General features: G+C 42.5%; 1 protein-coding gene across 19 annotated transcripts in view; it reads left to right on the plus strand.

Moving 5' to 3' along the window:
- Positions 1 to 22,695, plus strand: part of PHLDB1 (pleckstrin homology like domain family B member 1) — a 198,451-nt gene that overhangs the window by 105,174 nt on the left and 70,582 nt on the right. For all 19 annotated transcript variants that reach the window (XM_077456846.1, XM_077456832.1, XM_077456830.1 and 16 more), the window contains 2 exons: positions 10,149 to 10,271; positions 14,432 to 15,492. In XM_077456846.1, coding sequence (XP_077312972.1) covers positions 10,149 to 10,271; positions 14,432 to 15,492 — 1,184 coding nt within the window. The remainder of the gene's footprint in view (positions 1 to 10,148; positions 10,272 to 14,431; positions 15,493 to 22,695) is intronic.

Consider the following 22,695-nt stretch of genomic DNA (forward strand, 5'->3'; position numbering starts at 1 on the left):
GTGCAGACTTTCAGCTTTAATTCAAGGGGTTGAACATAAATATCAAGTACGCATTTTAGGAAATGCAACCATTTTTAGACACCTGTTTTTCAGGGGCTCAAATGTAATTGGACAAATGAATATAATCAGAAATTAAAATGTTTTTTAATATTTTGAGAATCCTTTACTGGCAATGACTGCCTGAAGTCTGGAACCCATGGACATTACCAAAGACTGGGTTTCCTCCTTTCTGATGCTTTGCCAGGCTCTAACTGCAGCTGTTTTCAGTTGTTGTTCTTTGTGGGTCTTTCTGCCTTTTAATTTTGCCTTCAGCAAGTGAAATGCATGCTCAATTGGGTTGAGATCAGGTGATTGACTCGGCCATTGCAGAATATTCCACTTCTTTTCCTTCAAAAGCTCCTGGGTTGCTTTTGCAGTGTGTTTTGGATCGTTGTCCATCTGTACTGTGAAAAGCCGTCCAATTAACTTTGCTGAATCTGGGCTGACTGTATATCTCTAAACAGTGCAGAATTCATCCGGCTGCTTCTGTCTTCTGTCACATCATCAATAAACACCAATAACCCAGTGCCACTAGAAGCCATGCACAACCATGCCATCGCACTGCCTCCACCATGTTTTACAGATGACGTTGTATGCTTTGGATCATGAGCTGTTTCAAGACTTTTCCACACTTTTTTTTCTTCCTGTCATTCTGATACAGATTACCGTATATACTCGAGTATAAGCCGAGATTTTCAGCCTCTTTTTTGAGGCTGAAAGTGCCCCCCTCGGCTTATACTCGAGTCATCGCTGTCTGCCCGCTCGATCAGCGTGTCGAGCAGACAGACAGCGGCCATTCTATTCAAAAGCCGCGCCTCCGGCGCCGCCTTCGCCTGTGATAGGCGGAACACTGAATTTCCCAGCAGCCTGTGTTCCGCCTATCACGCGTATCATCCTCGTACTACGGACGAGGATGATACGACGTCTGTGATAGGCGGAACACAGGCTGCTGGGAAATTCAGTGTTCCGCCTATCACAGGCGAAGGCGGCGGCGCAGCTTTTGAACTTTACAATGGCCGCCGACGAAGAGGGCACGGGACGGCACGGCACGACGGGACGGGGGCAAGGCAAGGCAAGGCAAGGCAAGGCAAGGCACGACACGGGACGGATGCAAGGCGGCAAGGCACGGGACGGAGGCAAGGAGGCAAGGCACGGGACGGAGGCTCGGGACAAAGGTAGGCTGGACACACACACACACACACACACACACACACACACACACACACACACACACACACACACACACATGGATGGAGACACACACAGGGATGGATGGATGGATGGATGGAGACACACACACACAGGGATGGATGGATGGATGGAGACACACACACACAGGGATGGATGGATGGATGGATGGAGACACACACACACAGGGATGGATGGATGGATGGACACACACACACACAGGGATGGATGGACGGACACACAGGGATGGATGGACGGACACACAGGGATGGACGGACACACAGGGATGGACGGACACACAGGGATGGACGGACACACACACAGGGATGGACAGGCATGTCTCACCCTCGGCTTATACACGAGTCAATAAGTTTGCCAGTTTTTTTGGGGGTAAATTGGGGGCCTCGGCTTATATTCGGGTCGGCCTATACTCGAGTATATACGGTAATCTTCGTTTCATCCGTCCAAAGAATGCTTTTCCAGAACTGGTCTGGATTTAAAAAAAAAAATTTTTTGGGCTAAATCTAATCTGGCTTTTCTAGTCTTCAGGCTTATGAATGGTTTGCATCTTGTGGTGAACCCCCTGTATTTGCTCTTGTGAAGTCTTCTCTTGATTGTAGACTTTTACAATGATACCCCTACCCCATGGAGAGTGTCCCTCACTTGACTTGATTTTGTGAATGGGTTTTTCTCTACCATAGAGAGGATCGATCATCCACCACTGTTGTCTTCCATGGATGTCCAGGCCTTTTTATGTCGCTGAGCTCACCAGTGTCTTCTTCTTTCCTCAGAACTGTTGATTTTGACCACTCCTAATGTTGCTGCTATCTCACGGATGGCTTTGTTTTGTTTTTGAAGCCTTACAATGGCCTGTTTAACTTGCATGGATGAAAAATCGGGCGACAATTTCCGCTCTGCGAAGGATCGACCGATTTTTCTACTCTTTGATGCCCAGCAAGTAATACCTGGTATTGATATTGTGAACGAAAAAGACAGATTTGGAAAAATTGTGTCGTATTGTTTGTGAATGAACAATATTCTATTTGTTGGTGTGAAGGTCATCCGTAAAAAATCTCTTGAACATTATCACACATGAGCAAAACTAGTAGACAACCTCACTTGTACGTGAGATGTCAACACTACATATTAAATCGATTGCTCTCTTAAAGATTTTTATTTTTTTTTTTGATTGGTTAATGTTGGCAACGATTTCCAACAAACACTGTTTCATTGGTCAGCGGTAGAGTGATCAATTTTCTATTAAATTTTTTTCTAACCATGTATTCCTGCCATCAGAATCGACTCCACATCTTTTACCTGCTTAATTGATGAAGAAATAACAAAGGAGTAGCCCACACCTGGCCATGAAACTGCTTTAGATTCAATCGTCCAATTACTTTTGGTCCCTTAAGGCTGGGTTCACACTGCTGCGGCTACGAGAACCGGATGTGATTCGCACTGCAGTGCAAATCACATCCGATCTCTGCATGATGCGAGTTCAGCCATACAGATAGTATGGCTGAATTCGCATCGCACCCGACCCAAACTCGCACAGGACCCTTTTTTTGGTCCGCAGCAGAATCGGATCGCATGGGTGTTCACACCATGCGATCCGATTCCTGTCCGAGTTTGCAGATCGCACTGCGATATGCGAACTGATCTGGGGGTGTCATTAACGTTTCACTGACACTCCCAGCAGTCCGCATAGGGCAGTGTGAACTGCCGCCGGGAGGTATGCGATGCGGGAACCTGCTGCGGATTCACGGCGTTCCCGCATCGCTGCAGTGTGAACCCAGCCTTAAAAAGGGGGGGGGGGGGTGGCTGATCTTAAGAGCTGTAATTCCTAAACCCTTCCTCCGATTTGCATCTACATACACTCAAATTAAACTTGAGAGTGTGTGCCCATATTCATTATATAACTATAGCTTGATTTATGTTTTAGTAAATACCTGAAATAATCTAAAATTGTGCCTGTGTCCAAATAAAAAAAAAAAAAAATATATATATATATATATATATATATATATATATATATATATATGGACCTAACTGTATGTGAGTGTTCCAATTCTAAGGTTATTGATACGTGAAGGTGTATATACATGATCCAATTTTTCACTAAGGAAGCATCTTTTATTCCTGTTAAAATGATTGTTCACCTGGTTTACAAGAAAAGTATTTTTTACATACAGTTAAAAATGACTGGTTGCTTACTTGTGTGGTGGTCTGAGCTAAATAGTATCACCACTACAAAACAAACGGAGAGTGCATCGGCATAGTGTAAGAACATGAATACTGTACTCACAAAGGTACTTATAATAAATGCATATTGTATAAGAGTCCAAGGTCTCTCAAGCCAATAGGCACTGGAGTCTGACTCTTGAACCCTCGTGACCAACATAGTCAGTCTTGTATAACAGCTTACACGTTTCCTTCAGGGTTCTGAAGAAGAGTGCACCCCCAAAACAGATAAACCATTATACATGAATGAGGCAGTACCTATGTTGGTTACAAGGGTCCAAGAGTCTGACAAGAGACTTTTCCTATTAGCGTGAGAGACTTTGAGTCTTTTGGATTCTATATGACATGCACTTGAATCAGGTGCTTTATACGTTGTGCGCTTTCAACACAGAGACCCCTGCTTTCATGAATGCATAGTGTGGGAGTAAGGAGCGTGGGCATTGACACTAAATTCTCGTTGTTTGTTATTTTTAAAGGGGGAAAAAAAGTTATACCTGCCTTCCCTATGACGTGGTTTTGCACAGTGCAGCCCCGATCCTCCTCTTCTCTGGTCCCTCTTAGGTGCTCCTGGCCCCTCCCTCCTGTCGAGTGCACCCACAGTAAGCAGCTTGCTGTGGAGGGAACCAAGCCGAGCCGCAGCTCCGTGTGTCCATTCAGACATGGATCGTCTGTCTGTCTCTCTGTCTCCTGATTGGCTAACTGACTTTGACAGCAGTGGGAGCCAATGGTGCCGCTGCTGTGTCATAGCCAATCAGAAGGAAGAGATGACCAAGGCACTCGTGAACATCGCTGGATAGAGATGGGGCTCAGGTAAGTATTAGGGGGGCTGCTACACACAGAGTTTTTTTATTTTAATGCATAGAATGCATGAAGACAAACCTTCCTCTACAACCACTTTAATGACCACACACTGCACATATACATCCATGTCTGTGATGGGTCAGTTACTGCGCTGGTAGCAGGCAGTGAGCACACTTTTAGCACAAATACCTCGGCCATAATGGTGGCATATGGACATTGAACAAATTAAATTTTCAGATTAAAGTGATTGTAAATCCTCACCGTGTAAAACAACCAAGTCAACATTCCATCTGTTCTCGGCTGCATAAGAGCTAGGGGAGGAAAAACAGCAGTATACTGATCTTCCCAGGGGTGGTGGTGTCAAGACAAGTATGATCATTAGAGGAGAGCACATTGAGTTCCAAGCATAGCTAAATATCAGTAGCATGAGCTGTTGTATGCAAAATATCTGATAACTGCTTTTACATGTCTATAGGAGTGTGACATGGTGTTTATCGCAGATGAATGTTCGCTGTTGTTTATGAGGAATGTATAAGAGGTTTCTGCATATTTTCTTTATTCAAGGTCAGGATTAAAATAAATGTGTGCAATATGTTAGTAAATTTTGCAATATTGCATTTTTAATATGTATCACTCTTCTATTGAATCCATGCATTTATGAATCATTCTGTATCAAAATATAAGAACCACAAACTGATCAGATACAAATTTACACAATTCATAAATAGGAACTGTTACCTTCAAAGAATTTGTAATTTTCAGGTGGAGACCACATGGTTGTTTTCTGCTGTCACTCTTTTATGCCTTGTGATCTAGGCACCTCTGTCCGAAAGCACAGCCAGGGACTGCAGTCCCCAAGACTATTCATACCTTTTGTGTACATGTGTGCATTTTTTTTTTTTTTTTCATACACTGATGCTCAGTATGTTGAGGGAGTTTGAGCATTTAACGAGCCTGAAGATGAAAAACCTACATGCACTTCTTTCGAGCAGTGTAAAGTGTCAGATTCACCTACATACATTGCTATGTGCTAGATGCTTTGTATTGTGTATACTATATGTAATGAGGTGCCATTCAGGATGAATGGGAAGACACATGCACAGCATTGGTGTGGGGCACTGCAGTAACACGTTTAAAAAATTAGAGTTTTAATACATGTTTCCTTGTGTGTCTGTACTCCGCCCAAGACCTGCCATTGATTTGCTCCGATTGCTGGTCCTTCTCTCAGTGTGAGTGCTGCTGTACAGAGGATCATAGGAGGCCAATATCAAGTGTGACCCATGTGCTTGTCTGTATATACGGAAGTTTTAAAATAGATTGTCTAAATTTTACTCCGCCGGTTCTCGGGCTCTGCTTACAGGCTTATTCAGTAAGACAGAAAAAAGAGCAATGGCAGCAATTGCCACCTTCTGCTTTAAGGCCTTTGGAAGGGGATGTTGCTGATCCAAATAAAGTGCAAAGTTCTCTGCTTTTCACTTTCTCCACTGCTTTAGTACAATCTGTGAGGCTTATAACAGATATTCTGCATCCTGTCTTTAAAAGACAAGATGGTGCATTTTTTTAAGGCATCACACATCAAAGAACCTAAATAAAAATTCATATTTTTGTAGAAAAGCACGTTATGAAAAGAGTGGTTGCTGCATCATTAATCTAAGGCCTGTTCAATGTAATGCAGCCTTGCCTAACGCAGTGCACTGCATAGACCAGCAGGTCACGGCCTCCTTCCTCCAAGACTCTAGAAAGCTGCAGATCCCCTTACCGCTCACAGTGCCTTCCAACCTCCTATAGAGGCCTACAGTGCACCCAGGTCTCCTAAGAGCTCCCCTAGCTTGCTGTAGAGCCTCCTGCCCCCAATACTGTCCCACAGTGACCACAAAAAAATCCCCCCCCCTCCCCTCCCCTCCCCTCCAGAGACCCCATCGCCTCCAGAAACCGCAAACAGTAATTTAAGGGTCACCAAGTCTGTTGCAAAGTCTCCTAACCCCCTTAAAACCTTCATTCACCACCCCCCATAGTAACACCCAGCTAGGGTTTCCACCTCATCCCTTTAAACCTGAACACATTAATTACATTCTGTGGCTGATTAAGGTGGTAATTAAACTCAGTGCCTTACCTGCATTCAATTAGCCACAGAACCTCTGTAATTCATATGTGTTTGGGTTTAACGGGATGAGGTGGCAACTCTACAGCCATCCCTGACCAGAGCCTTTCAATATATGTTTTGCCTTCCCATACTTTTATTGTGTGAGTATAACTCCTTTTTTTTTTTTTTTTTTAATGAATATTTCATGGAAGGTTTTAGAAAAAATTGACCAGGCCTTGTTCTTAATAAAGCTGAGAACTGCTGGCATAGGAAAGGCAATTAGCCTCGAGTCTATGTGTTCAATTTGCTGTAAAATAAATAAATAAATAAATACATGTGCTCATTTTTGGCACCGTGGTGTGTTGTGACACACTACTCAATATCACAACAAATAAAAGTGAATGAAATGTTTGTGTTGCCAGCTGTGTCCCCCATTGTGGAGATTTTACCCTTTACCCTGTCATGACAGGAAGTGAAGAAAAGGCTTTCAACACACACATGCCCCATTCACATAACCTGTTCTAATAAGACACAGCCTGTGTAACGTACTTCAGACTAGCAGCGCACCTTACCTCATAGAATAATGATGTGGCCCTTTTATTTTTAATGCAGCGCATGGGATGTGCATTGTGGTTTGTTGCAGTGTGGGTATATTGCTGAATACTGTAGGGCATTAGGGTGCTGTTCAAAAGACATTGCACCGCTACACCCTTCAGTTTTTACAATGCATACACGTGACTGGGTCCAAAAAAAAATGCATTTTAGTAAAATAAGGAGGGTTCGAACTTCGTGTGTGTGTGGTGTGCGGTTGTTTTTTTTTTTTTATGTATTTTTTTATTTTATTTTTTGTAGTCTGTGCCTTCCTGTCCCTGTGATACTCCCTCCAATTTTTGCACAGATTTCACATGGACAGGAAGTGTAGGAAAATCTCCACAATGGAGTCAGACATAAATAAAAACCTGACAAAATATCTCATTGTCATTTTATAAGCCCTTGGATATAGCTACATATAATGTCATTACTATATAATCTTCATACTAAATGTGTGTGTGTGTATGTGTGTATATATATATATATATATATATATATATATAGCATGTAAGTGTTAGTGCCATATTGTGAAGCATATTCAGAAAGTGAAAGTTTTTCTTATTTCATCCCTTCTGCTATTTGTTTTATCATTTCCTTTTGGTATTATTGTGTTAATAGTTTCATGAATAGCTTTCCTTTTAAGCACATTTTCATAGCCTGAAGACAGGCTTGCATGAAAATACCTCAGCGTAACCTCCTACCTCAGCACGTTGTGTGCCTGGAAGTCAGGAATCCAGGAGCCACTCCCTGCAATTCACCCGATTACCTCACATCTCCTCTCCACATTTCTGATTGCACGCCTTCAATGGCACGCCGCCTGATATCCTGTAATATCTTGCTGGCCTGGGTGCTTGTCTGCTGTGTACATGCACATTATTTTTCTGTTATTGTTTATTTTATTCAAGTGTTTTATTCTTCTTTTTTTTTTTTTTATTATTTTATAAAGAAATGACCTTGCATTTTATGATTCCAAAAAATGAAGTGAGGTGTTGGAGGCCAAGTAATGAGTGCAATATTTCCTAAATTTGGGTGGTGACCTACCCTTTTCTGGTAGGATGTTATGTGGACATGTGCTCGGCCTATAATTAGCGGGGAGGTTTCACTGACTCACACAAGTGGATTCTAAATTTGAACAATAGATTCAAGCAAAGTGTATGCTTTACTCTTTGTGAGAGGTTCTGTTATTTGAAACACGGGCTTCTAATGGTTAATGTTTCCAAGTCCTCGTCCTCCACATTTATCAGGGCAAGCACAGCAGTATCATCCGGGTAAAAATTGATTTAGAAGTGTATATATGTGACCGTTCTGGAATGGAAGATGGAATGTCAGCTACTGTAGGTTGCTTGTAAATAAAGGAACCCATAAGTCTTCAGATTCCTTTATGAAATATGCTTGAGAATAAGATATGTGATCATTGACAAACACTTCTTGTTAAAGGATATCACGTAAGTGCATTCTATTGTTTGTAATTAACATTGCAGAACAACTAATGAGGGGATCTATAGGTGGAATAGATCATTATCCGTGATCTATTGAAGCAGCAGTAGTGCAGGGGAGGCTGGATAAAGTCTACTCTGTCCAGAACCCCCCAAAAAAGAAAAGAATGTAAACAAAATAATTACATCTGTCCGTTATTAAAGCAAAATTAAATCCCTTTTCCATTATCCCCAGGTACCAACAAATACTTTCTATGGATCTGTGTGTGCTATGGGAGCATTAAAGTGGAGCTCCACCCAAAAGGGGAAGCTCCACTTATTTGCCTCCGCCCCCCCCCCCCCGCTGCCACATATGGCACCTTTTGGGGGGAGAGGGTACCTGGTTTTAACAGGTACCCACTCTTGGCTGACTTTGCAGTGGCAAACTCATCTGGACTACGGACTAAGACTGGGATGCCGTTAAAGTTCATGTGCATGTAAGGTGGCCCAATCCTTATAACAATATAGGGTCACGGGTGTATACTCTGCTCAATGCTGTAGCATTGGTGTTATGCTGCTGCTGTCCCCTGCTGACTCTAAGCCTGAGGACTGAGTGATCACATGACCGCTGATCACTCAGTTCTCAGCTCTCCTATGAGCGGAGAGTAGTGACTGTCAGTCACCAGTCTCTGCTCTGCCCCTACAGTGTTCGCTGGATTGCTGAGCTGGAGAGGAGCAGGCTACATGCACAAGGTGACACGTGTAAGCATGCACAACCTCATTTGGAATTTTAGTGATTGCAAGACTGTGATGTTGGTGTCATGCTGGTTTGTGTCTATTGAAGCCCACCTTGATGATTGCTGTGCATTGTCAGACAATCAATAACATGTGCAATTTCATGCTTTACAAGCGCTGGGCTAAGACAGCCCTTTCATTTTAATTGGATTATTCATTGGACTTGCGTGCCCTTCTTCTTTTTTTTTTTTTTTTTTTTTTTTATTTTTTAATTTATTTACTTTTTTTTTTATGCACTGCACCAAGGCATTCATGGTTCCCATATGTGCCTTGTGGTGCACTGCAACACATGTGTTTGGGATGCCATTAAGAAAGAAACACTAAAATATATGGAACCGCAGCTAGAATATGTAAAGGAATTATATTTCTGCAATTATCCTTTTAGTTAGGAAGGGTTTGTCAATTGCTGTTCTATGTCTCTCAAAATGCACATATAACTTTTTCAGTGAAAGCTGGGTACAAGTCTGTCCTCTGGTATCTTGCAACTCTTGATTGTTTCACTAATGTTCTAGGCACCTCAGGATACTTGCAGTGCATTGGGACAAATGTAAAGTGTAAGTTCACCTTTTAAGAAAAAATGAAAAGGTGAATACCCTACAATGCACCCTTAGCAATCCCCACCCCCGGTCTGTGCTTTACTTACCTCCATGAGTGAGAAGTGCCCACGCAACTGGTGTAACAATGCAGGGATTTCAAATCCCCGCTATCGCCTATCTTCTCTCTGTATAGAGTCTGGGATGGATCAGAGCAATTCTGATTGGTCAATGCTGACATGGAGCAATCATAATCGCTCTGATCTATCCCAGAAGCCCTGTAGAGAAAAGGGGAAGAAAAGCAACAGACTTCAAATCTCCCAGACCACTGGTCCAGCTGCTTGGGCACGGAGTTAAGTACAGCTGGGAAGGTGAACTAACCCTTTTAAGGATGTTTTACTATAATAATAATAATTAATACTGTGTTTTTTTGTTTTTGTTTGTTTTTTAACCCATTTTTAGGATGTATGATCTGTTTGGGTCAATCTACGTTTCTAAGATTTAACCACCCAGCAGAAGCTCACTGGATGAAAACTATGCTTCCTTCAACCGGTAGAAGCCCTTCAGCATCCATATACCCTGCTGGTAAGACCTCTACAAGATAGACCACTGTATTTGATCAGCAGTAGATCAAGCAAATGCTTTAGAAGTAGTTCTGTGCCCCTCTTCAGTTGAAGCATAAGTGTGGCCAAAGCTATTTTGGCTATAATTCTCCTGTAGGTCACAGACGTGCAGTTTGTTCTGCACTCCTGTAACTTGTTTTCAGCCAGTCCAGGCCCAGGAAAGATCCCAACTTAACAGTTGGGATCCACCCAGATGCCAGGACCGGCACCTGGCTCAGCCTTTCGGCAAGTCTTAGCCAGTTGCTTCTGCCCCCTCCACAGCCCAGTGCTCCAGTGAGTGCTGGAGGGGCAGAGCAGAGAGCTGGTGACTGACAGTCACTGACTATCTTGACGCTGAAGGCTGAGAACTGAGCATCAGCAGTCTTTGATCTTAGAAGCAGCAGGGAACAGAGGCAGCATCGGATCGATATTGCATCAACCTAGGTGAGTACAAAGACTTCTTCATAATAGATAGAAGTGGTTAAACAGTAATTTTCTGATACCAAAACATGCAGCCAGTGAAATATGACAAACCCTCCTACGCTTTTTGCCCAGATGGTAGAAGCATTATGTGTGTCTGTCAGTCAGGCAAGAAACAAAGGAGAGTCTTATTGTCTGACACCACTTGAAAGTTACCAACTGAAAGAATAGTTGGGGCATCGTGAAGAATGCTTCTTGTTTTTCACCTCCCTTTTTAAAGTGATTATTTTGTTTTCCTTTGAAATAACTAACATGGTAGGCTTACCTGCTCTGTGCAATGGTTTTGCACCAAGCAGCCCTGATCCTCCTCTTCTCGGGTCCCTCACTGGCATTCCTGGCTCCTCCCCCACCCTATATCTCTTGCTGGTGTCTCTGAGCCAATGTGGAGAAAGAGAACAGACCGAGCCTCTGCTCTCATACACATTGCTGGATCAAGATTGGTCTCATGTAAGTATAAGGGGAAGCTGAAGGTGGGGGTGCTGCATGCAGAAGATTTTGTTACCTTAATGCAAAGAATGCATAAAATTTTTTTTTTTTTTTTTTGTTTTGAGTTTTGGATGTAGAGAGATTGGACCACCTGCCAGTTTTTATTGCTGTTTATGCCCCTGCTAAAGAAATTCACCAACATTTGTTCTGTTTAGCATTATTGTTAAAAGTAAATGTAAAAGAAATTACCCAAATTTTGGGTTGTCCCTAGAAAAGTAATAGAGGGGAATTCTTCCAATGTGTACACCAGTTCTGGTGACTTGGGGGTCCCCAATGAGTTATCTTGATTTACAGGGATTTCCTCTGACTTCTTGTTTTGACTATGGAACAGGAAGTGAAAGAAAATCTCTGCAATGGGACACAGAGGGCAAAAAAACCCCGACATGGGTTATAACCCTCCCCTACTCTATCCAAAAAAAAAAAAAGTTTTACCTATAGTTCTACTTTTAAGGTAAAAAAAAAAACTTCTACTTTTAGAACCACTATAAAGTATATTTGAACCCTCACCCTGTAACTCAATCTATTGAGTTTAAAATAGAAATTCAAGGCACACGTGTGTGTGTGTGTGTGTGTGTGTGTGTACATTATAAATACCTTTTTTCTATTTTTGAAGTGATCATACAACCTCTGTTCTCTGCTGCATTAGGCCCCTTACACACGGGGCATGCTCTGTTGGAGTCCGCCTGCTCAGCGCGGAATCTGTTCGCTGAGCAGCAGGATAGCTGGTCCGTGTCCACTCTGCTTGTGCAGAGCGGACACAGACACAGCATGCTCTCCTCTGTGGCCAGTTGGGTGTAAAATGGTCTGCCTGTCCATTTTACACTTGACTGCCATCTGATCCAATCTGCCAGATGCATGGGGAATGGATCCCCAACCGTCTGTTTTTAGCAGATGGGTTTGGATGTCGGTGAGTGTCAACGGACACATGTCCGTTGACACCTGCCACTACATAGAGGAGATCGGAGGGTCTGATCGGTCCGGCCCTGTGGGGGTGGAGAATGCAGGGGGCGTGTCAGGAGGCAGAGAGAGGAATATGCTGATCTTCCCAGTGAAGAGCTATGCAGGTGGGCATATCAGCACAAATCTTAGTAATTGCCAGACAGGCAGGCTGCTCCCAGCACAGCCAGAAAACTGACTATGCTGGGATGGATGAGCTTCTATTCCTAGCGTGGTCAGTTTGAAATAGGAACGCAGTGGGACTGGCAGGATCACCAGGAATTTCACACCAAGGAAGAAATGCAAAAACAGGATACTTTTTAACACAAGTACATGGTACAACTTTCACATATTGGGAATATGAAATGTTAGGGTAACATACACTTTGAAGTAAGCAGTGTCCAAGTCTGCATGTCATTGAGAGCACCTGTCTCACCCACAGTTTAATGGGCATCTAAGTCCCAGAGGGCCCTACGCAGTCTAGACAAATAGTATATTTGCCACTGTGCCAAATATATATGTAAAGCATGTGACAAGGTTAACGTAATCTTCTAGTACTGCAAAAAACACTTTGGGAGGATATATGAACACTCTCAGACTTCAGCCCCACACGAGGCTTCAGCTAGCTTATCTACGTCCTGCTTCTAAGGCCACATTTATACGCACGCACCCTAGCTACATATTAAGGCTCTTTAAAGAATTTATTTTTTCATTTTATTTGCCATATGCCTAGCAATGTGACTTTGGGTAATAAATCAGGCGTTTGGGAGGGATTTTAAGGGACTCTGTCACTTCCTCCAAAAAATTCCAAAGAACTGATTGCTGCAGCTGGCCAGGCAGTTGGAAGTGACAGCTGAAGTTAGTACAGGAGACAGGGGAAGGTCATTTTTCAGTGCAGAGAGCTGGTGCCTTCTTCTAATGGAGAATGTAGTTCAGCAATGTCCATCTTCCAGAAATGGGGGGGGGGGGAAATATGGATACAAGGTCTAGGCAAAATATTACTGTCCCCTCTGAATAAATGTCATATATATTTATCTTCTGCTAAAATTCTAATAAAAAAAAAAAAAAAAACGGGATGCCAGGAAAGTCTTTTTTTCAGTGTTTATTTATTGCACCATTTATTGTGATGGGAAGCAATGCCAACCAAGGGGACCTGTCAGTCAACAATGGGGCCAACTACACTGAGGGAGTGTGAAAGGTACATCTCCTAGCTCTGGCTTCCTGAGAATGCTATTTTCTAGAAGATCTGGGAGACTTGGCATTACATGGGCTTGAGATGATGCATCATGAATAAATGCCATTTATCCCATCATCGTAGGTGTAAATTGTGGCTACTGTAGGAATGTAGGATACCAATAATTATAATGCAGAAAATATAACCTCTCATGAGCAGTGAAAAACAGTTATAAATCCACTTAAAATTGTTAGATTCTCAAAGAGAACCAAAGCTTTGCTCTGTAAGGGTACAGCACCAGGTTATTTTAAAGTCTCATTCAAATGGGCGATAACTCCCATCCTCTGTACAGAGATGCTGGCAGATGTATGTGGATCCACCTTGGAACTGAGTGCAGGCAGCCCATAGCAGTAGATAAACATTCAGCGGCTGCAAGGATACCAGCACATGTCAAAATTTGTAAGCAGATCGACACTGAGGATGGGATTAATCACTCATCTAAATGGGCCCCAAATGGTATTTACCTATTTGTCCTCTTCCTCCTCTTGGCTAAACTAATTGAAAGTCAAGAGAAGAGACACTCCCAGTACTGTCAAGTATGGGAAAACGTGTCGAGAAGACTTAGAAAACAGGCTCTACCAAAGCAGTCTTTGCTTTGTAGTCCTTACCATAATAAGCACTTAAAATAATACCCTTCTTGGTTTTCTTGAGACCCAGTTAATCTCTACTTTTGGTTGACCTAGATCTACTGCAGCCTTTGCAGCAGGACAAGCATATGCAACTGCATGAAAGCTTCCATTAGGGTGGAATATTTAATTTGAAAAAATATTGAGGTTCTAACCCTTTTCCCTACTTCACTGCTAAATCTAAAAAATAAAAATTGGACTCGGGCATTACCTTCCTCAAAGCTGTAGTCCTGGTCAATAGACTCTGGTACTAATATGTATTTATTGTTTTCTGCCAAACTGGACATTCAGAACATACATTACAAGCAATGGTTAATCTCAAGTTACACTGTCCATTAAATCTATATTCTTAGTTTTTAAAATGTTATGCTTTCCTTCCAGAAACGTTGCCCTCCTTGCTGAATGGTTCACGTGATGGATACCAAACAAGTATACCTTCGCATACGTCACTAGTCAGCTCTATTGAGAAAAACCTTCAAGATATCATGGACTCTTTGGTTATCGAAGCCCCCTCTCTAACAAGGAAGGTGTCCCAGACATCAATTCACAGTATTTCCTCAATGCCTAATGGGAGAAGTCAGCGCTGCCCAGTTTCACCACCTACAAGTCCACTCTCCTCCAACTCTGGCTATGAAAATGCTTTTTCTTCTCCATTATCCTCCTCTGGTAGTGGAAGTCTTACCAGTCCCTCAGCTGGACAGGATATGGTGAACGCAACAGTACCTCCAGTTGTGCCTCTTAGAACCTCAAGTTTTAGCCATTCTTTACCACATCAAACACCCACATATGGGGGCAGCAGTTTGGATTTACGATCTCTACGTGGGGGTAGCAGTTCTATGCTTAGTCCACCTAGTCCAGGAAGCAGAGTAGGTGGTCTTAGTGTACCTAGCAGTCCTATCCTGAGCAGCAAATATCAACATTCACTTTTGGATAGACCTTCTAGTCCATACAGGGATACTGTGTCAGTTGCAAAGAGTTTGCCTCCTGACAGTCCAAGACTAGTGCGAAAAAACATGGAAACTATAAGTATGAGAGACCTTCCCCCACCCAGTCCTTCTCTGTCACGAAAAGGTTTTCCTGGTTCTCCCAAAACTGCATTAGAAAGTCCATCAAGAGTTCCTGATAGCCCCCGTGTTACAACCCGCCGCAGAGTGGGTAGTGCAAGTTCCCCTGGTTCTGAAGACAATGTCTTCTCCAGGCAGTTTCGGGACCGTAGTCCTTCACCCTCCAGTTTTCAAGAACCTCCTCGTCGGCTGACTCCAGCCTACAGCTATGGATCACTATCCACTCCATCTCAGAGTCCAAAAGCTCAAAGAAAAGCACATGGACTGCGAGAACGCAAAAATAGCATCACTGACATCAGCGGCAATCAGGATGAACTATTGGATTATCATCGAAGACAGAGAGAGGAAAGGCTAAGAGAGCAAGAGATGGAGAGACTGGTGAGGGCAAAACGCTTTTTACATGTGTATATGTGTGATACATATGATAAGATGTTACATTTTAACTGTCATTTTTGCACATTAAACACACTAGCAAAAGTGTGTCTGTTCAGAAGGTATGAAAGCAGGTAGATGCAGGAGAGAAGTGTTTAGGGTTTGACAGTGGGAAGTATGTGCAGGAGAGGAGTGCAGAGAATATGGCAGTTGGCAGTATGTGAGGGCAGGAATTACAGAGGGTATGACAGCAAGAAGTATGTGCAGTGGAGAAATACAGAAGGTATGGCATTGGACAGTTTTTGCAGGACTGGACTGCAGAGGGTATGACAAAGGGGAGGTATGTGCCTGTTCAGAGGGTTTTACAGTAGGCAGTGTGTGCAGGAAAGGAGTGTGGAGGGTAGGATGGGGGCATTATGTGCAGTAATAGAGTATGGTGTGTATGTAAAGCATATTGGGTATGAAGGGGGGAAATAAGTGCAGGGGAGGAGTGAGGTTGTGACAGCCAGCAGAACAGTTTATCTTTTACAAACCAAATGGTGATTACTGATCATTCCATGGTTGGCAACAACAATGCATTTGAACTCCTGATGAGGAGGGTTTTACAGAAGAGGAATACAGGTTACAATTGGTGTGCTACAAAATAGCCAGCTCAAGTTGAGGCAAGGTTTTCTGGTACATAGGGAGTTGGTAGGCGCGTGTTGGCCATACTGTAGAGGACCCAGACTGACAGAAAACACAAACTTTTACAGTTTTTTTTGGGACTGTGTCATGGAGTCCCAGAACAGGAGAGGTGTTGCTGGGGACATGGAAGATGGAGCAGGCTTTGTTGTCAGGCAATGTTTACACAAGAAATGGGGCAGTAGAGCTGTGGTCACTACCAGCCCAGAGTCAGTAGGCACCTAGTACACTAAATAAATATGAGATATTGTCCCAGTTGTGCTATAGATTACTGCACATGCACTGGGTAATTACATATGCACTGGGTACTGGCAGGTAAGGGTTTATGCTCATAAGCAGAAAAATTGTCAGTGAAAGGTAAAAACACATACATTGTGTACTGAGTGATCATGCAAGGATTAATCTACACCAGGGTACTAAACATGCATGTCTGAGGACAGAGCGCTAATGAGATAATGCACATAGACTGAGGACTGGGTGTTGAGGGGTCATTTCATATGCTGGGGACAGCCCTTGTACACACGGTCGGAGATTTCGACAACCAAATCCGTCAGAGTAATTCAGACGGATTAATTCCGGAAGAGGTCCGGAAGTGATGTTGCATACACACGGTCGGACTAAGTTGTCGGAAAATCCGATTGTACATAACGTGATGATGTTATTTCGTTACGACGGGACTACGTTCAGGCTAGTAGCCAATAGCTTTGGTCTAGGAATTTGATCTGAGCATGCGTGGCACTTTGTCCATCGGAGTAGGCTACACATGATTGGAGCATTTTGTCTGAAAATTTTACCGGCAAGTTGGAAAAATTGGTCCGTCGGATATTCTGACGGAAACAGTCCGATGCAGACCACACACAGTCGGAATATCCGACAAAACGGTCCGATAGGAAACATTCCGATGGAATCTCCGACCGTGTGTACAAGGGCTAAGAGGTTTAATGGGTTCTGATTGTTAAAGGATAAATTCACCTTTTGTAGAAAAAGAAAATGCACATCTTTTTGTAGTTAAAAAAAAAAAAATGTGCATTTATTTTATTTATTTATTTATTTATTTTTTACCAGGAGCCTGCAAAGCATTGCACCTGCAAACAGCATATCGTAGGAGCAATGCAGGACTCCTGCAGACTCTGTGTAAGCTGTCTCCTCGTACCTTGTATGAGCAGGCTGTTACACACTGGCAGGAAGAAACTATGAACCACCAGAGCGCTCTGGTCAGTCATTGAGAACTACAAACCAACACCCGCAAAGGCTGTCAGTACTTGTAGTTCATTCATTCACAGAACAGTGTGAATGAATGGCGCGGCCTGTGTGGGCAGCAAAATTGGAGAGAAGATCCCCGGCTCGCTGTCACTAGAGGTTGCAATTCGGGGAATGGCTACAGCAGTGGGAACATGTTACATGTTCAACCCTAAAAACAGGTGGAACATGTAACATGTTCCCAAAGGTGAACTTTTCTTTTAACAGGACCAGATACTGAGGGGATAATAAACATACTGAATATTCAACATTGAGGGGTTAATGTACATGTTGGTGAACTAATCGCATACACTGTGGACAGGTCACTGAGATGTTAATGGGGTTTTTTATGTTTGGGGTGGATGACTGAGGGATTAACATATGACGAACTCGGCAAAGGAGCTCATACGCCTTTTTTGAGCATCAAGTCTTTCTGCATTTTTTTAACTGCGCATTTTGTCGTGTTTGATGCATGTGTTTTTTTTTATTTATTTTATTCTTTGTTTTTTTTTTCTCAAGACAAATTCATGTTGTTTTTGTAGCATTTGGGGTACCAATAACAACAATAAATGGCAACACAAGCACAACAAGTGTTTTTAATATGAACAAAATTGCAGAATTTTGCATGCGTTCAAAGAAACATGGAAGTATGAGTGCAGCCTCAGTAAGCAGCTATGAAAAACTATGAGAAAGCATTGTGAGTTTGATGTTGTGTATCTAGTCGCTGCTAAATATGAGCTCTGGGCAGACAAGCCGTTCTGCTCTATTGGCAGACCCACCCTCCGCCTTCACATCTTCAATATGGTACAAGTAGCTGGAAGTGCTATTGGAGATAAATACCGCAGTAGAAATTGTAGGTTTTTTTTTTTTTTTTTTTTTTTTTTTTTTTTTTTAGTAATTTTTTTTTTTTTTTTTACTTAAGGTGTGAAATACAGCCCTTCTTTTTTTTTTTTTATAATTTAGTTAAACATTATCAAGCTGTGTTATGTAACTATATTATGTTCGTTTTTCTCCTGTTAATGGAATGTGCTACATAGTACATTCCATTCTAGATTTTAATATATTTCTTTCCTTAATCATCGCTTCCAAGCTGTGTTAAGCCCTCACCCATACATGCCTATTCATGTGTATGACTCACCAAAGAGAAATTAGTGTTCGTGTCCTAATGACAACTCTACATATGGCGTACAAGCAAGCTATTCTGAATGTTTGTTTGTTTGTGTAGTTTTGGTATGTACGGCACAGATAACAGTTTATTTCAGCACTGAAAAATCTTTCGTCAGTTGATGTTTCTTTCATGGTGGAGATGGGTTGAAGTGGAAGCAGGGCTGCTGTTAGAAATCACAGGGCCCCATACAGCCTACCTGACAGGCCCCCCCAACCATAAAAATGTTAAAACAATAAATTAAAATCATTATTAGCAGACACAAACACAAAATAACTTGCATAATTCCTGCAAAATCCAAAACGTAAAACTATTTTGGGGTAATAAATAAAGCTGTGTGTGTGTGTGTGTATGAGGTGCTCATTCACATGGTTGCTGTGGCCTGTACAGTGTGAATTTTTTTATTATGTTGTTGGGGCTGCATGTAGGCAGCCTATGCTACACTATGGGGGACGCAGGGGCTGTACGAACGCAGTCGCAGGTCCTTATATGATGGACGTGTGGATTCAGATGTATTGCCCTGAACAGAGACTGTGTGCATTCGGGGGGCCACTCACCCACACCTCTCTTTTGCAGCTGTGTTCGTACAGTCTCTGTGTCTTCATAGAGTAACAGGCGGCTCTGGCCACAGAAGAAAACTGCTCATTCACACTGGGCCATAGAACATGTGTGAATGAGCCCTTGATTTTATTTATTTTTTTAACCACTACAATACAGGGCACTTTCTTCCTTCCCAGCCCAGTTTTCAGCTTTCATCGCTCTCGCACTTTCAATGACAATTGCGCGGTCATGCAACGCTGTACCCAAATGAAATTTTTATCATTTTGTTCGCACAAATAGAGCTTTATTTTGGTGGTATTTATTCACGACTCCGTTTTTTTATTTTTTGCGATATAAGCGCAAAAAAAGCGGAAATTTGGGGAAAAAAAACAATATTTTCTTTTTTTCTATTTTAAAAGAAATCCAATAAAATCAAATTTTGTCATAAATTTAAGCCAAAATGTATTCTGCGACATGTTTTTGGTAAAAAAAAATCCGTTAAGTGTATAATAATTGGTTTGTGTGATCATGGACATATGTATGCAAATGATCACGTACATATGTGTGCAGATAATCATTGGAACATGTGATTTTTAGTGGGACATATGTGGGGGACATGTGTTTTTTTTATTTTTTTATTTTATTTTTTTTTTATTATTTGGGGACATGTCTTTTTATTATTTGGGGACATGTGTGGTGACATGTGTATTGTGGTGACGTGTGTTTACATTGTGTGGTGATCAGTTAGTAAAAAGCTGTAAAAACAGCTCATACTCGCTCATCACCAGCCGACTGCAGCGATCTGCTCTCCTCTCCTCAGCGACGACTTCTGTGTGAGGAGAGGAAGAGCCGATTGCCTAGCAACCGGCTGTTTACATCACAGGACGGCCATGATTGGACACGGCCGTCATGTGATCAGGAGGGCCAATCACAGAGCCCTCCTGCCAATCCGAGATGCGTCGTGTCCGGGTGACACGAGCACATCGGGATTGCGCCGCTGCGCGGGCACGCGCGATCCCCCTCCTTCTGAAGGACGTTCATGAATGTCTTCTCAGAAGTAGAGAGCTCCCACCCGGCCATATATGTACATTGGCCGGGTGGGAAGTGGTTAATTTTACCTTTTAAAAAAAAAAAAAATTTAATTATTTATTTATTAAAAAAAATTATGTTTTTTTTTTTTTTTTTTTGTCACAACGCTGTTGAGTGGGGTCTTTGAAACATCAGGATTCTAAACCGACCCCTAATGTCTTACGTTTTGAGACGGAGAAAGGGACTTGGGACATAAATTCCTCAGTCCCTTTCTCTCCGGCCTCAGCTGCACTGGTCAGTGAATGAACAGAATCTGTGCTGAGGCTCCTGTTCATTCACAGACTGAAGCACGGTAAACCACTGTTTACTATACTGTACTGTAGTTTTGAATGACCACAGTGAGTTATTAGTACCGGCCCCTTCCCCCCCACTCTCCATCTTGAAAAGATCCCTTGCCCTGTGTGCCCACAGCAGCTGGTGTGAGAGAAAAGGAGGGAATATCCCGAAAGTGTGTATTTCTATTTCATTACTTGTTCAGGTCCTTAGTAGGTAATCATTCCTTCCATCTGAGATCCACCCTCTTTACTACAAGTCCCACCCATTCTTCATAAAAAAAAAAAAAGTTCTATCCTTCTCCTTCTCTCCAAAACAAAAAATTTCTTATCCTGGTCTTACCAGATACATCCAAACAAGAGACCCACCATATTCTGATCTTTAATGGAGTGGCAATATGCAGCAATAACATCTAATCTGTAGATATCTGCCTGAACATTACCAAAGACTGGGGTTCCACCTTTCTGATGCTTTGCCAGGCTCTAACTGCAGCTGTCTTCAGTTGTTGTTTGTGGGTCTTTCTGCCTTTTTAGTTTTGCCTTCAGCAAGTGAAATGCATGCTCAATTGTGTTGAGATCAGGTGATCTCAGCCATTGCAGAATATTCCACTTCTTTAACTTCAAAAGCTCCTGGGTTGCTTTTGCAGTGTGTCTTGGATCATTGTCCATCTGTACTGTGGAGCGCTGTCCAATCAACTTTGCTGCATTTGGCTGAATCTGGGCTGACAGTATATCTTTAAACACCGCTGAATTCATCTGGCTGCTTCTGTCTTCTGTCACATAATAAATAAAGCTGGAGTTGGAGGGCGACCACTGCGGTGTTCTATCAGGCTTGAGTGGTTGCTTTATGCTAATATCAGCCGATGGTTACTGTAGCATGATTTGGCACCCTTGCAGTGGTTCCTTGGAAATATAATTTCACTTGCTCCGCTTGTGACCCCTGTGGTCACACAGAGCTTCCCTTCCATAGATTTTTGGACTCACTCGTGGCTCTTTTATGGTCATTTTTGGAGTTTTATGAAAAGTGTTGGTCTGTAAATACCCTAAAGAAGCCAATTCTGGCGAAACATGTTTGGATCCAAAACCACGCTCTGATTGACAATTTGTTTTATATAACATGGTTTTCTTTGACTTTGCACCACTATAATCCCACAAAATACCCTGTTGCTCCATATCATAAATAAACACCAATGACCCAGTGCCCCTGGAAGCCATGCATGCCCATGCCATCAGACTGCCTCCACCATGTTTTACAGATGAAGTTGTGTGCTTTGGATCATGAGCTGTTCTAAGCCTTCTCCACACGTTTTTTTTTTTTTCTTCCTGTCATTCTGGTACAGATTAACCTTGGTTTAATCCATCCAAACAATGCTTTTCCAGAACTGGTCTGGCTTTTTTAGATGTTTTTTTTGGCAAAGTCTAATCTGGCTTTTCAATTCTTCAGTCTTATGAATGGTTTACACCTTGTGGTGAACCCTCTGTATTTGCTCTTGTGAAGTCTTCTCTTGATTGTAGACTTTGACAATAAGCCTGCCTCCTGGAGAGTGTCCTTCATGTGTCTGGATGTTGTGAATGAGTATTTTTTTTTTTTACCATAGAGAGGATCCTGCAATCATCAACCACTGTTGTCTTCCTTGGACGTCCAGGCCTTTTTATGTTGGCGAGCTCCCTAGTACGTTCTTCTTTCCTCGGAATGTACCAAACAACCTTACAATGGCCTGTTTCACTTTCATGGACAGCTCCTTTTGAATGCATGATGTAGGTTCACAGCGATAGAGTCCAAATACCACACTAATGGGCCGTACACACGATAGGATTTTCTGACAACAAGTGTTCGATGTGAGCTTGTTGTCGGAAATTCCGACCGTATGTATGCTCCATCGGACATTTGCTGTCGGAAAATTTGAGAACCTGCTCTTGAACAATTGTCGGAAATTCCGACAACAAGAGTGTGTGTGTGTGTGTGTACACAATTCCGACACACACTCGGAATCAAGCAGAAGAGCCACACTGAACTTCCTTTTTCTCGTCTCGTTGTACGTCACTGTTTTTGACGTGTGGAATTTCTGACAACATTTATGTGATCGTGTGTATGCAAGACAACATCAACATCCACGGTTTTGTTGTCGGAATGTCCAATCGTGTGTGCATAGCATTAGAATCCACTCCAAATCTTTTACCTGCTTAATTAATGAAGAAATGACAAAGGAATAGCCCACACCT

This window comes from Lithobates pipiens, unplaced genomic scaffold (genome assembly GCF_037356315.1).
Source record: "Lithobates pipiens isolate NorthernLeopardFrog02 unplaced genomic scaffold, aLitPip1_a1.2 Scaffold_27, whole genome shotgun sequence".
NCBI lineage: Eukaryota > Metazoa > Chordata > Amphibia > Anura > Ranidae > Lithobates > Lithobates pipiens.